Consider the following 15,702-nt stretch of genomic DNA (forward strand, 5'->3'; position numbering starts at 1 on the left):
GAGAGTAAAAAACAAAAGCAAAAAAAGTGACAAGCATACAAATAACATTTTGACTATCCCATTATACTGTGTACAATATATTCCTGGTTCTGCTTGTTTCACTCAGTATCAGTTCCTGTAAATTTTTCCAGGCTTTTCTAAAATCAGCTTGTTCATCATTTTTTATAGAATAATAATATTTCCATTACTTTCATGTATCATAACTTATTCAGCCATTCCCCAATTGGTGGGCATCTACTCATTTTTCAATGTTTTGCCACCATAAAAGAGCTTAACTTGATTTTTTAAAAAATCCTCTTTGTACACAGTAATAGCAAGATTGTGCAATGATTCCTAGTTAGGAAAGACTTGGTTCTTCTCAGTGGTTCAGTGATCCAAGGCAATCCCAGTAAACTTGGAATAGAAAACACCATCTGCATCATAAAGATTGAATGTAAATCAATACATGCTATGTTCACTTCTTTTTTATGTTTTTTTCCCCCTTTCCCATGTTTTTTTCCCTTTTGTTCTGATTTTCCTCTTTCAACATGATTCATTTAAAAAAATGTGTATTTAAAAAGTTAATATACATGTGTAACCAGAAAAAATAAACATAATTAATAGGAATTTAGTAAGGTTAAATGAGGTAATATGTGTAAAGAACTTTTTAAGAATCTTAATATTAATTTTTACTATTATCTTTACATCTTTGATTGGTTATGGCTGATGTTCTAGGTAAAATACAAATGAAAGGAATTTCATGTAGATGTGGACCTATATAGACAGGTGCTCTTTTTAAAAGAGAATATTTAAAAATAACCAAAAATAAAAAATATTTTAAAAATCAAAATAAGAATTATTTTTTAAGAATAGATAATTTTTGTTATGACCATGACAGTATCAATAATCATTAACATTTCAAAATGCAAAAAAGAGCCCCCATAAAAGGTTGAATATGAAACTTACTCAGCAAGTTATTGTTTTTGTTTTTTAATCATATATTTATTACCTTTGGCATGGGAATACTAAAACTGCCTTTCATCGTCTGTGTCTCTTGAATGTTCTTATGCACTCTTCTCTTCTTTCTCCTCTTTCTTCCTCACTATCTTTGCTTCCTACTCAACTCCATAAAAGTCCTCCCTTGTAACAAACATACAAATGACATTTTGACTGTCCCACTTGATGTCCTTTTGACAATGAGATCTACCACTGTTCAAAAATGATTAGCCAAACAGTCAACAGGATGCTTATTTACCACTCTGAAAGTTTTGTAGTGGTCCCTGGGAAATAAATTCTGACCCAAATACTTTTTGGAAAATGAGAGTACTCAGATATTTAGTTGTTTTCCATTTTATCAACTGACTGATGAAACTTAAGTGAAGTTGCTACTTCTCAAGGTAAGTGGAAGAAAAACTTCATACTAATTCAAAACAGTAATCCTTGCTAACCATTCCCCTACCCCTAGTCATAGAAGACAATTTATGAACTCCTGAATTGAAGAGCTTCATGATAATCTTACTTGCTTAAACATACCAATCAACAAGCGTTTCTTAACCAGGCACTGCAATAAGCACTGGAGATATAACTATTTTAAAAAATGAAACAATCCTAGAGGCACCTGGGTGGCACAGTAGCTGTAGCGATAGGCCTGAAGTCAGGAAAATCAGAATTTAAAATCAGCCTCAGCTTCTTGCTGACTATGAACTTTGGACAATCCTGTGGGCCTCAATTTCCTCATCTGTAGAATGAGCTGGAAAACAAAGAGCAAACCCTTCAGTGTTTTTGCCAAGAAATCTCCAAATCAGGTCATAGAATTGGACACAACAGAAACAACTCAACAGCAACAAAATGATCATGAGACTGTTGTGAAAATATTTGTAAAGTGTTAAAAACTGGCATATAAATGGACCTTTAAAAAAAAGTTTATTTCCTTCTTCCCCATTGACATGCTCTGGTACCTGAAATTTTCACCTTTTGTCATTCCTTTATTAAGACATTGTCTCCGTATTTAAGGCATTTAAAAATACACTTAATATTAACCTGGCTAAGGAGGGATGTAATAGTTTCATATTTGTAGTTAATATCTATTGATATGTTGGCTAGGATTAGTTTATTGGTTTATTTGCATTTCACTTATACAACTAGAATGTAAAACACTCAGGGAATAAGATTTAGGACTGATAAGTATTTAAGATAGAGGCAGCTGTGGAATTGTAGAGGCCAGAAGACCAGGCTTTTGTCCTTTGGACATTTGTGACTCAGCAAATTACTTGACCTCTTGCTACCCTCAATGGTCCTAAGACTCCAGTTGCAAAGAATCTAGTAATCTACATTGGACTTTCCCTCAGCCACTGAAATCTGTAAGAAATGGCAAAGATTTTTATAAACCTCATCTATCCTGATTGATTTAAAGTTTTAGCTATAAAAGCTTATAAGAGAAGGACAGTTTATGATGAGTAGAATGATTTTGGTTAATTCTTGTTTTTTTTCTCAGTAAATTATCTCATTTTCTCCTGTACCTTTTTTTCTCCCAGATTTAATGCAGCTCTTAAGACTGAAATAGATATATCTTCAGAGTACGGAATGATCTAGAAAAAGATGGAAGACGTTCAGCTAATTGCACCCAACATGACGAGCACTGAAAAAGAGAAACCCATCTCTGGTGTTAGTCGTCAAATTTCTGTTAGTGAATTTTCTTGCCACTGCTGTTATGATATCCTGGTGAATCCAACCACCTTAAACTGTGGACACAGTTTGTGTCGACATTGCCTGGCTCTATGGTGGGTGTCTTCAAAAAAAACAGAATGTCCAGAATGTCGAGAGAAATGGGAAGGTTTTCCAAAAGTAAATATTCTGCTAAGGTAATCCTCAGTCATCATCCAAAGCATAGATAGATAGCTTTTATAATGATCTTATGAATAGGAGATATTGTTTGAAAAAGGCAAATTCAGAAAAGGTCTAATTGTTGTTTTTTCTTTTTTTGATCTATTGTAACATCATTTGAAGTTTTAAACTATAAGTAAAAAAGGGCAAAATTTGCTTTCTTCTTACCTAGAAGTTTTTTAATAAGCATAAATGATAATTCTGGTTATCAGATTATTGAAACAATTTGCCTTTAATAGTGACTTCCTGAGTCATATAAAATAACCTAGATTTTTCCTTTTAGGGGGCATATGGTTTAGCCAGACAATTCTTTTAAATAATGGTTATTGGTATTATTTCTGCAATCTATGGATAATGCCACAATGAATTAAAAAGAAAGTCTTTCACATATTATACAGTATATTTATATTACACATTATAAAGCAATATGTGTTAGGTCAGATAATCAACAAGTAGTTTCAATTTCTATAATATCATAAAATTGGACTTTTAAAAAATAAATTTAGGGAAGGTATATTTTATATTCTTTTTGGTGGGTAAGCAATCAGGATTAAATGATTTGCCCAGGGTTACATAAAGTATGTGAGGCTGGTTTTGAACTCAAATCTTTTTGAATACAGGACCAGAGCTTTAGCCTCCCCATCATAATGTTGTATATGATATCTTGGGCAAAGTAGAACTGAAAATCTGGACTCTATTCATTTCTTTATTACTGACTTCACTTGGTCACATTAGTGAGGTAATACGACATAGTTATGCATAAGTTAGTGAAAATTATGTTATAGATTATGTTTGAAAGACTGTTTTTATCCTTTAGGGGGTTGCTTTTCTTAAACTGTGGGTTGTGATCTCACATGGTGTCTCATAACTGAATATGGAATTATGAAATTATGATTTATTATCTTTTTTTTTTATTTAATAGCCTTTTATTTACAGGATATATGCATGGGTAACTTTACAGCATTAACAATTGCCAAACCTCTTGTTCCAATTTTTCACCTCTTACCCCCCCACCCCCTCCCCTAGATGGCAGGATGACCAATAGATGTTAAATATATTAAAATATAAATTAGATACACAATAAGTATACATGACCAAAACGTTATTTTGCTGTACAAAAAGAATCAGACTCTGAAATATTGTACAATTAGCTTGTGAAGGAAATCAAAAATGCAGGTGTGCATAAATATAGGGATTGGGAATTCAATGTAATGGTTTTTAGTCATCTCCCAGAGTTATGATTTATTATCAATAATTATTTGATTTATATACTTATTTTATATACCTATATACCTGGTCACATAAAAATTTCTTGAAAAGTTTAAGTTAAAGTCCTGTTTTACAAGATTTAGTTTTCACTGAACTGTTGTTAGATTCTTTAGTTAATGTTAAACCAACTGAGCCTACTACATCATGAGCGAAATACTAGTATTTTCCCTACAACCAGACTTTAAATCACTTAGAGTTCAAAGCTTTACTACATATCCTTATGAATTGTTAAGTGATTTTGTTTGATTTTGTTTTTTTTTTTAGAGATGCCATTGAAAAGTTATTTCCTGATGCCATCAAATTGAGATTAGAAGATATTCAGCAGAACAGTGATGTAGTCCATAGTCTTGCAGCCTTTCATAAATATGGCAATGATCAAATTTCTATAGCTCCAAATGCAGGACGAGCAAATCCTCAAAGAGGAGGAGGATTTTTTTCTGGAGTATTGACAGCTTTAACTGGTGTTGCAGTAAGTTTATCTTTTGTCCAATTCCCTCTCCACTTCATTTGCTAATTTAAGCCTATGACTAGTTCATTAAATGGCATCGTGAAAGAGGTAGCCATATGCAGCATGTATAGGCAGAAAGATCTGGGCTTGAGTTCTATATTTACACGTTGACTGTATGATCCTGGACAAGTCACTTATCTTCTCAGTATTCTGGTAACACTATAAGGTGCAGGATCTATGCTGATCTGCTTTGGCAGAGGGTGTTTTCTCACTGGGAATTTCGTACACCAGTGAAATTTCAAATCTCATTAAAAAGCCAAACAAAATGAAACAAAAAAAACTTAAATGAAGTTACACAATAAATCACTGGTGAGCATTTAACATTGCTCATTTCAAATAACTTTCCTCATAGGTGGGACTTTAGTATACTAAAGCTTAATAGTATTTCTGTATGTGTTATATGTTGTAAAAACATAAATATTCCATATTTTATTTAAATAGAAAGATACCAGATTAAAGATATTGTTCTATTTTGCTTTTTTGGTTGTGACCTGTGATTTCATTGGTGTTAGGAATTGCCAGTGAAGAAACTCCCACTGCCAGTGCAAATTGGTAGCTGCACATCATTTTACAGACTTGGAAAGATGCCTTGTGGCACTGAGAGGTTGTAGCTTTCCAAGGATAACACGGGTCTTATGTAAAAACATCCCTTAAACCCAGGTCTTTCTGACTTTATTCACTCCACATTGCTGCTTCTTCATGAAGCTATATGATTGTCTACCTATATTACATCTGAAGAGGTAAATTCAGCCTTCAGCTGGTCCCAGTTAATTTGGTGCTTATTTCAAGCTTATGAAAACAAACTGTACTAATTTATACTAGTAGTACTAGCACAGATATCTTGGTGTTTCCTTGGCTGTTCAGGTTCTCGGTGGAATGACTGGCAAATATAACAAAGAGCAAAGAGGTAAATAAATATTTTTCAAGGTGACTTTCAATGGTATAACTGACCTGCTTTCATATTAAATATTTTCATCATCAACAAAAAAAATCAATAAATTTTTATTAAGAATCTGTATGTGACCTCTCAGATTGGCTAAGATGACAGGAAAAGATAATAATGTTGGAGGGGATGTGGGAAAACTAGCATACTAATAAATTGTTAGTGGAACTGACGGATCCAACCATTATGGAGAGCATTTTAGAACTATGCTTTAAAAGTTATCAAATTGTGCATACCCTTTGATCCAACAGTGTTTCTACTGGACTTATATCCCAAAGAGATCTTAAAAGAGGGAAAGGGATCCACATGTGCAAAAAATGTTTGTGGCAGCCTTTTTTGTAGTGGCAAGAAACTGAAAACTAAATGTATGCTCACGGAGAATGGCTGAATAAATTATGGTATATAAATGTTATGGAATATTATTGTTCTGTAAGAAATAACCAGCAGGATGAATATAGAGAGGATTGGAGAGACTTACATGAACTGATGCTAAGTGAAATGAGCAGACCAGGAGATCATTATACATGGAAACAACAAGATTATACGATGATCAATTCTGATGGATGTGGCTCTCTTCAGCAATAAGATGATTCAAACCAGTTCCAATTTTTCAGTGATGAAGAGAACCATCGACACCCAGAAAGAGGACTGTGGGAACTAAGTGTGGTTCACAACATAGCATTTTTCACTCTTTTTTTTTTGTTGTTGTTGTTTGCTTGCATTTTATTTTGCTTTTTTTTTTAACTGGTTTGATTTTATTTTTCTTGTGCAGCACAATAATTGTATAAATTTGTATGTATATATTGGATTTAACATATTTCTACCATGTTTAACCTATTGGACTGCTTGCCATTTAGGGGAGGGCATGGGGGAAGGGGGAGGAATTAAAACACAAGGTTCTGCAAGGGCTGATGTTGAAGAATTGTCCATCCATGTTTTGAAAAATAAAAAGCTTTAATTAAAAAAGGAGAATTTCTGTGTGCCAAACACTGCTAAGCACATCTCTCAGAAAATGTGCTTTTTCCCCCCCTGAAATTTTGATTTTTCACAACTGAAACATTACAGTTAATTATGCCTTAAACTTGCTGTTTTTCTCTTTTCTAGGTGGTTTTACTTGTATATCACTGGAGCAGCAGAGAGTCAGAGCATGACCTACTTGTTCACAAATCTGTTGCAAAATGGACAGCTGAAGAAGTCATCTTCTGGCTAGAGCAATTGGGCCCTTGGGCCTCTCTTTATAGAGAAAGATTTTTATCTGAAAGAGTTAATGGCAGGTAAGCAATACATTGACATTTTTAAAGATAGTCCACTGTTGTGGTAGATCAATGCTTTCAGAAGGGAAAAAAATAAGAATAATTAAATTACCATATAAATAAAATCTCGATCCTTTGCTTAACTCAGATATCTCATGGTATGAAAGTGACCCCCGAGTTCCCCCAAAGACTTTGCCAGGGGAGAGCAAGCTTTGGCAAATCTAACCAAGCTGGAAAGCTTTTGAATTTAGGCCTGCAAGTGACTTATGTGTCTCATCCAGAGACCAGCTTAGTTGAGAGCAGGAAGTTTGCTCAATTTTTTTTCAGCTACAGTAACTCATAAAGACTTCAGTATATGTAGAAGGGTTGTAGTCTACATCAGAAAATGGAGTATATACACCAGAGAAATGAATCCTTTAAGTATTGAAAAAAAAAATAAAACCTACATGTCATTTGTGGATAAACAGAAAATTGTTGAAGTTGCTTCAAAATGGAGACAGACTTCAGCTACTGAAATTTCACTTTCTCTTGAAAGTCTCATTATTTTCAGCTGTTTTCACAGTTGAAATTCCTATAAATATAGCTCTACCTTAAATTGGGGAATATAAGATGGTCATTCTGAATCTGTACTATTGTTTCTTTGTATTTTGCCTCTGTGACCTATCATAAAATGTTCCTAAGATAATAATATCAACAAAGTGGTTCTCCCCTCCCAGACAAAACAAAAACCAACCAAACAAAACCAGTGGAGCTAGAAGAAGGTCCAGAGAATATCACCTACAACAATGAGTGAGACTGGAAAAATTTTTGTTCATAGACTAAAAGAGTAAAGATGCAGTGACTAAGGCTGAGATGAAATGTGTTTTTAAGTCTGTATAAAGTCAGACTGGCTTTGGATAGAATTGAACCTAGAATTGTCTACCAAAAACCACATCTACAAAGTATCTCTTGGAGTGTGAAAGGGAATAGGACATATATGCAGAGGGGTTACTTTAAGCCAATGGGTAGTAAAATAGAATTAACCATATGTTAAAAAAAAAAAAAAAAAAAAAAAACTGAGGATGTATTTAGAGAATTGTATGTGACTGTACAAAACTGTACAAAACCCAGAAGTTTTTTAAGATACAACTGCAATCTTTGGGTGTTCCATGAACTATTTTTATCTATAAGCCAGCCTTAGTGCTAATGTCAAAGATTGAATTTTGTTTTGGATGGACTGTGAGACTGATCTAGTATAATGATTCTTATGTTTTTATGTATATAGCTGTTTCAGATGATTTGAAATTAATTTCTAATTAATATGTACCTTTCCACTCATCAAGTCTCTTGTTAATGTTTGCTTTTTTAAGCTACTAGAGTTGAGTAGGTTTATTATTTAAACAAATCACTTAACAGACACCTCAAGCATGAGCTAAATGTTGTGCTGAACCAAGAAAAGAGCCCTGTCAAGTGAGTCTGATGTCCTGCTTGTTGCTTCCTAAGTGGCCTTTGATACCATTAACCAGCCTGAATCAGCCTCTAATCTGTAGGCTGGAGCTGAACAGAGCAAGCTAGAGACAGAAGAGTCAGACATCAAAGAGAAGTTTAATTTCAAAGTAAGGGAAACAACTTGCAAGTGAAGTCCACCTTCCTAAGAAGGGGACTCATTTGCTAATGGCAGGGGTAGGATTTTTAAGTGTGAAAAACACAAGCAAACAGTCTCCAAGTTGTTAGGATTGTCAAGCCTTGTGATTGTTCAGTGGGACACAGAACCAGGATTAAGCATGGCTAGGAGCAGAAGCAGGGCATCTGGTTCAGTTCATTTGGTAGTTATAAGCTCAGGGGATTGTTAGCTTGTCAGGGCATCTGATCGATCACTTCAGTTGTGATATGTCAGCTGCAATCTCAGCTTCCAAGTCAGGATCACCTGGAAAGTAGGGAAGCACCTATAAATTTAAATACTATTATCACATATATCATGTCGATTAATGTGAAAATTATAGATCTCATTAATCTCATTACAACAATACTATTCCTGTATAAAATTCATTTGTATGCATTTATTTCCATTAAGCTTTGTTGCTTCATGGATTTTAGAGCAGTGTTTTTTGTTTGTTTTTAAATAGTTTTATTGGCCTCTTATTGAGAATGACTTGCTATATTGCTATGGTAGCCTTCACAAAAGAGTATATGTGTTGAGTTCCAGGTGTATTAAATGTTTTAGCTCTTTTACAAGTTTAGGATTTTCTTCCAAGAAGAAATTTTGAACACAGAAGGGGTATTTTCAACACGTGATTTCAAAGAACAGATTTTTTTTTTTTCTTTTTTGCTCCCCTACCATAGATTGCTTTTAACCCTGACAGATGAAGACTTTTCAAAGGCTCCATATAACATAGAGAATAGTAGCCACAGAAAAGCCATCATAATGGAACTGGAGCGTGTCAAAACTTTAGGAGTAAAGCCCCCACAGAATCTTTGGGAATACAAGGTAAACTTTTATAGCCACTGATTCCCTTCTTCATACATAGATTAAACCATCTGTGAACTTTTAAAGATAAAGTACTAAATTAGAACCCAAGTCTCCTTACTTCAGTCAGTCCCAATTTTAGCACTACTAAATGTGTGACCCTGGATATTGAGTTTTACTTTCCTCTTGTATAAAATTAGGTGTATTAGAATAAGTGATTCCTTTAAGCTCTTAAAATTTTATGAATGAAGTATAATTGTAATCTATTATGAAAGCCCCATAAAGTCAGAGAGTTAGATATATTCCAGCCAACTCATTAGCTTCTAGGATTCATTAAACAAAATGTTTCCTAGTCCTGAACTTTTCACTCTGGATCTTTTAAGATGTTGATACTAATTTTATTAGTAATCTGAGAATATTTTAATTAGTAAAAGTAATTTTGTTGCAAAAATAAATGTTATATTCCATAGCCAAATTGATTTTTTTTTTTTTTGTACCACTGATTTCCATTCCATCAATATGATAAACAGTATAGTGTAGTGAATAGTGAATCAGTTTCCAACCCAGGAAGACTTGGATTTAAGTCTGGCTTCTGCCTCATATATCAGTGATCTAATCAAGTTGCTAAGACTACAAGTCTTTGAGAAGGTTCTAACTTATTTTAGGAGAAGAAATTCCTAATCTGGGAGTTTGTTCCTATGCCAGTAAAATCCTAGGTACCATTCCTATCTCCTACCTTGAAGGTTGACATAAAGAAAGGAAATATAGCCATAACATGATCACCAAATTTTGAACCTAGAAAGACAGAAATTATCTACTTATGTATTCACGTCATCTCTTAAACTCTTAAATGTTTAAATCTCTTAAATGTTTGAGGAAATGAAGACATAGAGGTTTCATGATTTACATAAGATCACATAGTTAATATCAGTGTCCTTTTGCTCCTTTCCTGATATTTACATTATATCATAATGGGGTTCCTTAACTTTTCCATTTATTCTGATAATAATCTAAATATTTTTTCCATCAAACGGGTACTTTTATGTTTAAGATTTCTATGCTAGGTGCCTGTGGTCATTTGTATTTCAGTTTTTTTTCCCTTATCTTATGGAAAGTAGCTAAGAACTTTTATCTTTTCAGGCCAAGAGTTCCAGTAATATGATTCTTTGAGTTGGCTTGAGTATACTTTCCTGAAAACTCGTAATGGAACCAATCCTGGCACTGTCAGACTTTGTAACTGGAATTTGCAGTACTGTAGAATGTTTGCTCTTCAGACTTAGAAGACACTTTTATGTAGGGCTACTGCATCTCTAATCGGGCATTTAAAAATAATTTTACAAGTTGGGACTTTACATATTGGATATTAATGAAAAATACTCATTTTTCTCACTGTTAACTTCATTTATTTAAGGCTGCAAAAAAAAGTATAAATTTTGTTTTAGAAAAATGATTTAAGAGTTTAAAAGGATGATTTCCTCGTGTTTTTAATATTTCATTGTTCACTTTCTAATGCATTTCAGGCTGTCAATCCAGGCAAGTCATTATTCCTACTATATGCCCTGAAGAGCTCCCCAAGACTCAGTATGTTGTATCTATATTTGTTTGATTATGCTGAAACCTTCCTACCTTTCATCCATACAATATGTCCTGTGCAAGAAAAAGAAGATATTATCACAAAGTTTTTAGTAAGTTTTTTTTAAAGAATATCTTGACTTTGATGCATGTGCGCGCGCGGGCACACACACACACACACACACACACACACACACACACACACAGAGACAAAGTTATTGAACCAAATGCTTTGATAAGAATTTGATATGGGACAATAGAAATAACAACTTATTTTGATTATGCCCCACCTTGAGATGTATAAAGCCCTTTGTCATAACATCCCTGAAAGGTGAGTATTAAACATTTTTTTTAATTGGGTCTATTCATAATAAAAGGGAAAAGAACCCACATGTGCAAAAATATTTGTAGCAGCTCTTTTTGTAGTGGCAAGGAACTGGAGATTGAGTGCTTGCTCATCAGTTGGGGAATGGTTAAATAAGTTATGGCATATAAATGTAATGGAATATTATTGTGCACAGCAACAACAAGATAATGTGTTGATTAACTATGATGGATTTGGCTCTTTTCAACAAAGAGGTAATTCATAGACTTGTGAGGGAAAGAGTCATCTGCATCCAGAGAGAGAACTATAGAGAAATATGGAACAAAGCATAGTTTTTTCATCTCTTGTTTTTTTTGTTTGCTTGGTTTTTTTTTTCCTTTCTCATGTGTTTCCCCTTTTGATCTGATTTTTTCTTGCACAGTATGATTAATATGGAAATGTATTTAGAAGAATTGTACATGTTTAACCTGTGTTGTATTGCTTGATGTCTAGCGGAGGGAGGAGGGAAGGAAAAAAATTTGGAACAGGTTTTGCAGAGGTGAATGTTGAAAACTATCTTTGAATGTATTTGGAAAAATAAAAGCTATTATAAAATTAAATTAGATTTGAATCTGTGATTTCATTCATTTGGGAAACTAGGGAGGGGCATCTAGCATAGTAACATTGGTTTTAGAGTCCAAAAGACTAGAGTTAAGATTCAACCTAAAACATACTAGCTATGTAACCCTGGACAAGTCACTTAATTAATCTCCGTTTTTTCAACTTTAAAATGGGGATTATAATAGCACAAACCTCCTAGGATTGTGAGGATCAGATGATACGAAATTTGTAAAGTGTTTGGCTACTTTATCTTTAGTGTTTAGCTAAATGCTTGTTTCCTTCTTTCCTGTTGTGGAAACCCCTTTTACCAATGCTGATCAGCAGTTCACTTGTAACTAGTAGTCTTAAGAGATTGGTCTGGAATAGTGACTTGGCCATGTACATACATCTGTTAGTATGTGTTAAAGATAGGACTCTAATCCAGATCTTCCTGACTCCAGAGTTGCCCCTCTATCCACTATATTATGATACTTCTAATGGCCAGTATTATTTTCTTAGATTTTACAAATGAGGAAATTAAAACTTAGAGATCGATAATCTGAGGCTTGGTGTAGATTGGCTAATGAATGAATAATGAATTTTTTGGCCACAACAAAATTTTCAAAGTTACAAAAGGGCTGGGATGTTCATCAGTTGAGGGAATACTTATACCAACAAAATTAGCTTCTTCAGTCATCATTGCATTATTTATGTAATGTTTTACTCCAGAAAGTAAGAAGTAAGCAAATGTGACTTCAGTTCAAAGGAGATATGTCGTGTACCTGAATGAATGCTAAATAGTGGCATTACCTGTTTTATATTACAAAGTGATATACCATGCAAATCATACACTGAGAATATGGTGCTTTGCTCATAATAGGCACTTAAAAGCTTATTAAGGTAATGGACAAATAGAACACTAAATTGACACGGTAAGGCAAATTTATATCTGCCCACTCTAATTGTCTGCCTTTGATGTTGATGCTTGACATCAAGGGAAATGTGGGTTAGCAGGGTTGTCATCTAAGATGTTAAACTTAGAACCTTGAGTTTGTATCTAAAGTATCCCTAAGTTTGCTGAATGAGTCACTGTGGGTCTCTTTTTTTTAATAAACTTTACCTAAACTTTCTTTGAATTTATTTTTGTTTAGTAAAACTATAATGGACAGATACTTTGTAAGACTTCAGTAAAGAACAAACAATCCCACAAATCTGACAATGACTTAGTTTTTAAATCTCTGGTATAGAAACTGGTCATTTTTTTAATGAAGTAGTATAAAAAAGTCATTTGCTGTTCCTTCCCTTGTTTACAGTCTTTCTTTTACTCCCTTAAAAGAACTAATATATTGGTCAGGAATGAATTTCCCCGTTAGAAATTATTTTTCCTCTTCCTTCAGCAGATTACATTTAAAAGCTAACAATCCTATACTTTAAGGTTGATCCAATCATCTTGTGCTATTTAGATGTGGCCTGAGTCACCTAATCATCTATCTTCATGGAAAGACTACTAATAATTGATTTAATGATTCTGTTATCTTTTCTTTTGTCTCACACCTTCTATATTCTAGGATCCTGAACTCTTTTTTTTCCCCAAAATATATGCAAAGATAATTTTCAACATTCACCCTTGCTAAACCTTATTTTCCAAATTTTTCTCCCTCCTACTCTCCCTCCCTATCCCATTCCCAGGCAGCAGGTAAACCAATATAGATTAAACATGTGCAGTTTTTCTAAATAGATTTTCACATTGATCATGCTGCACAAGAAAAAATCAAGTCAAGGAGGGAAAAAAATGATAAAGAAAAAAAACAATAATAAAAAAAAGGGTTGAAGATACTATCCTTTGATCTACATTCACTCCCCATAGTTTTCTCTCTGGATGCAGATGGCTCTCTCCATTCCAAGTCTATTGGAATTGGCCTGAATCCCTTCATTGTTGAAAAGAGACATGTCTCACAGTTAATCATCATATAATCTTGTTGTTGCCATATACAATGTTCTCTTGGTTCTATTTACTTCACTTAGCATCTGTTCATCTAAATCTCTCCACTTGGTTTCCAGTTCTTTGCCACTACAAAAAAGGGCTGCCACAAACATTTTTGCACATGGGTCCTTTTCTCTTTAATGATTTCTTTGGGATTCAAGCCCAGTACTGCTGGATCAAAGAGTATACACAGTATGATAGTCCTTTGGGTATAGTTCCAAATTGCTCTCCAGAATGGTTGGATCAGTTCACAAATCCACCAACAATAAGGAACTTTAATCATCTAAGTCAGTGTCCTGAGGATTGCCTTAGCTTTATATGAAAGAACTTCATCTTGGTTTTTACATGAAGTGTTCCTTGAATTATTTTTTGGCCTACCTAATGTCCCATGTTTGCTTTAGTAGGGATCTTTGTTCTACTCACTTGGGCACTCTTTCCATTGGTTAAAAAGTTTTTTTGTTTGTATGTTACTAATTTTTTTACAACTTTACAATACAGTGTGGTTGATAATATTAATTTTAGAATTAACTTCAGTTTAGATTATTTCAAAAAGGAATAAAAAAGTAAAAATTAGTCATTATAACCAGATCATAAAAAACACATTTTTTTTTCCCTTTTCCCCAAAGGACTTTAAAGAGCCCACTTGGAAGCAGTGGAGAGAATTCCTTGTTAAATATTCTTTTCTTCCATACCAATTAATTGCTGAATTTGCTTGGGATTGGCTGGATGTGCACTATTGGACATCACGGTTTCTTATTGTTAATGCCATGTTGCTCTCTGTTCTGGAGTTATTTTCTTTTTGGAGGATTTGGTCAAGAAATGACTTGAAGTAAGTATAGAAATAAATGAAATAAGGTTTGGGAAAAAAATATTTTTCAGGACAAGAAGCTATCTTTGAAGTATTTTGAAGATTCTCTTATTTGGGGAGATAATTAAAAAATTAATAATCACTTGTAAAATATTTCCCCAAGTATTATTTACATATTATCATCAGCATGTGCCTAGGAGGAAAGAGTTTTTCAGGAAAGGATTAAAGTAAAATGTTTCTAGGCAGAATACACTATGATATAATAGAAAAGGAATTAGACATTAGACATTCCAGATTTTCTTCCTGGTGTATAAACTGAGAGGAAGAAAGGAGAGAGAACAGGCACTTATTAAATGCTTACCATACTATTTCATTTGATAATAATCTAACTTGACTTATTGTCATTTAATCACTCATTGTGGCTATTTTCTTATCTAATAGTGGATTCATAGATTTAGATATGGAAAGAATCTTTAAGGACATCTATACCAATCCCTTCATTTTATAAATGAGAGGAAAAGAACCTAAGAAGTTACATGACCTGCCCATGTTCACTCATACATTATGTATCTATGGGAGGATTTGAACGCTGCTCTTTCTGAGTTTTGAGGGTGATGGTCTTTCAGTATCCTATCTAGTTTCTTCTAACTGAGGGGCTTGGATTAAGTGATCATGAGGGTTTTTTCCCCCAGATTTCATATTTTATGATCCTATTATAAAATGACTCCTGGATGAATATTTATCAGAACTGGAGCATATTTTTTCTTTTGGAATGCTAAAGAAATTGTATCTTTGCCTTTTTACATTTTATTTCCTTCCCATTCCTTTGTGACCCTAGCATATCCATGAAAACAATCAGACTACACCAATTAGAGTATACCAGTTGGAATTGTACTCTAAAGGAAAATGCAAATGATTCATTTGCCCCCCGAGTATATAGAATCTTAGAAACTGATAACTTACATGTAAACTGTTAAGTTTAAATCTTAGAAACTGATAACTTACATGTAAACTGTTAAGTTTAGAAAAGCTCTTTCCCACCAATCTTATAAAATCAGTACTGTGTGTATAAATTTTTTCCATTTTACAATGAGCAATCAAAGGTTGTCACTTTTCCTTCCTAAATTCAAGTCCAGTTTTGTTTCTACTACAC

General features: G+C 33.6%; 1 protein-coding gene across 2 annotated transcripts in view; it reads left to right on the forward strand.

Annotated features, from left to right (window-relative positions):
* BFAR (bifunctional apoptosis regulator) overlaps positions 1 to 15,702 on the forward strand; it is a 31,305-nt gene that overhangs the window by 14,044 nt on the left and 1,559 nt on the right. For both annotated transcript variants that reach the window (XM_031944509.1, XM_031944504.1), the window contains exons 2-7: positions 2,514 to 2,840; positions 4,396 to 4,600; positions 6,687 to 6,856; positions 9,158 to 9,302; positions 10,802 to 10,966; positions 14,368 to 14,570. In XM_031944509.1, the coding sequence (XP_031800369.1) occupies positions 2,578 to 2,840; positions 4,396 to 4,600; positions 6,687 to 6,856; positions 9,158 to 9,302; positions 10,802 to 10,966; positions 14,368 to 14,570 (1,151 nt within the window). In that variant the 5' untranslated portion in view covers positions 2,514 to 2,577. The remainder of the gene's footprint in view (positions 1 to 2,513; positions 2,841 to 4,395; positions 4,601 to 6,686; positions 6,857 to 9,157; positions 9,303 to 10,801; positions 10,967 to 14,367; positions 14,571 to 15,702) is intronic.

The sequence above is a fragment of the Sarcophilus harrisii genome, chromosome 1, assembly GCF_902635505.1.
Source record: "Sarcophilus harrisii chromosome 1, mSarHar1.11, whole genome shotgun sequence".
Lineage (NCBI taxonomy): Eukaryota > Metazoa > Chordata > Mammalia > Dasyuromorphia > Dasyuridae > Sarcophilus > Sarcophilus harrisii.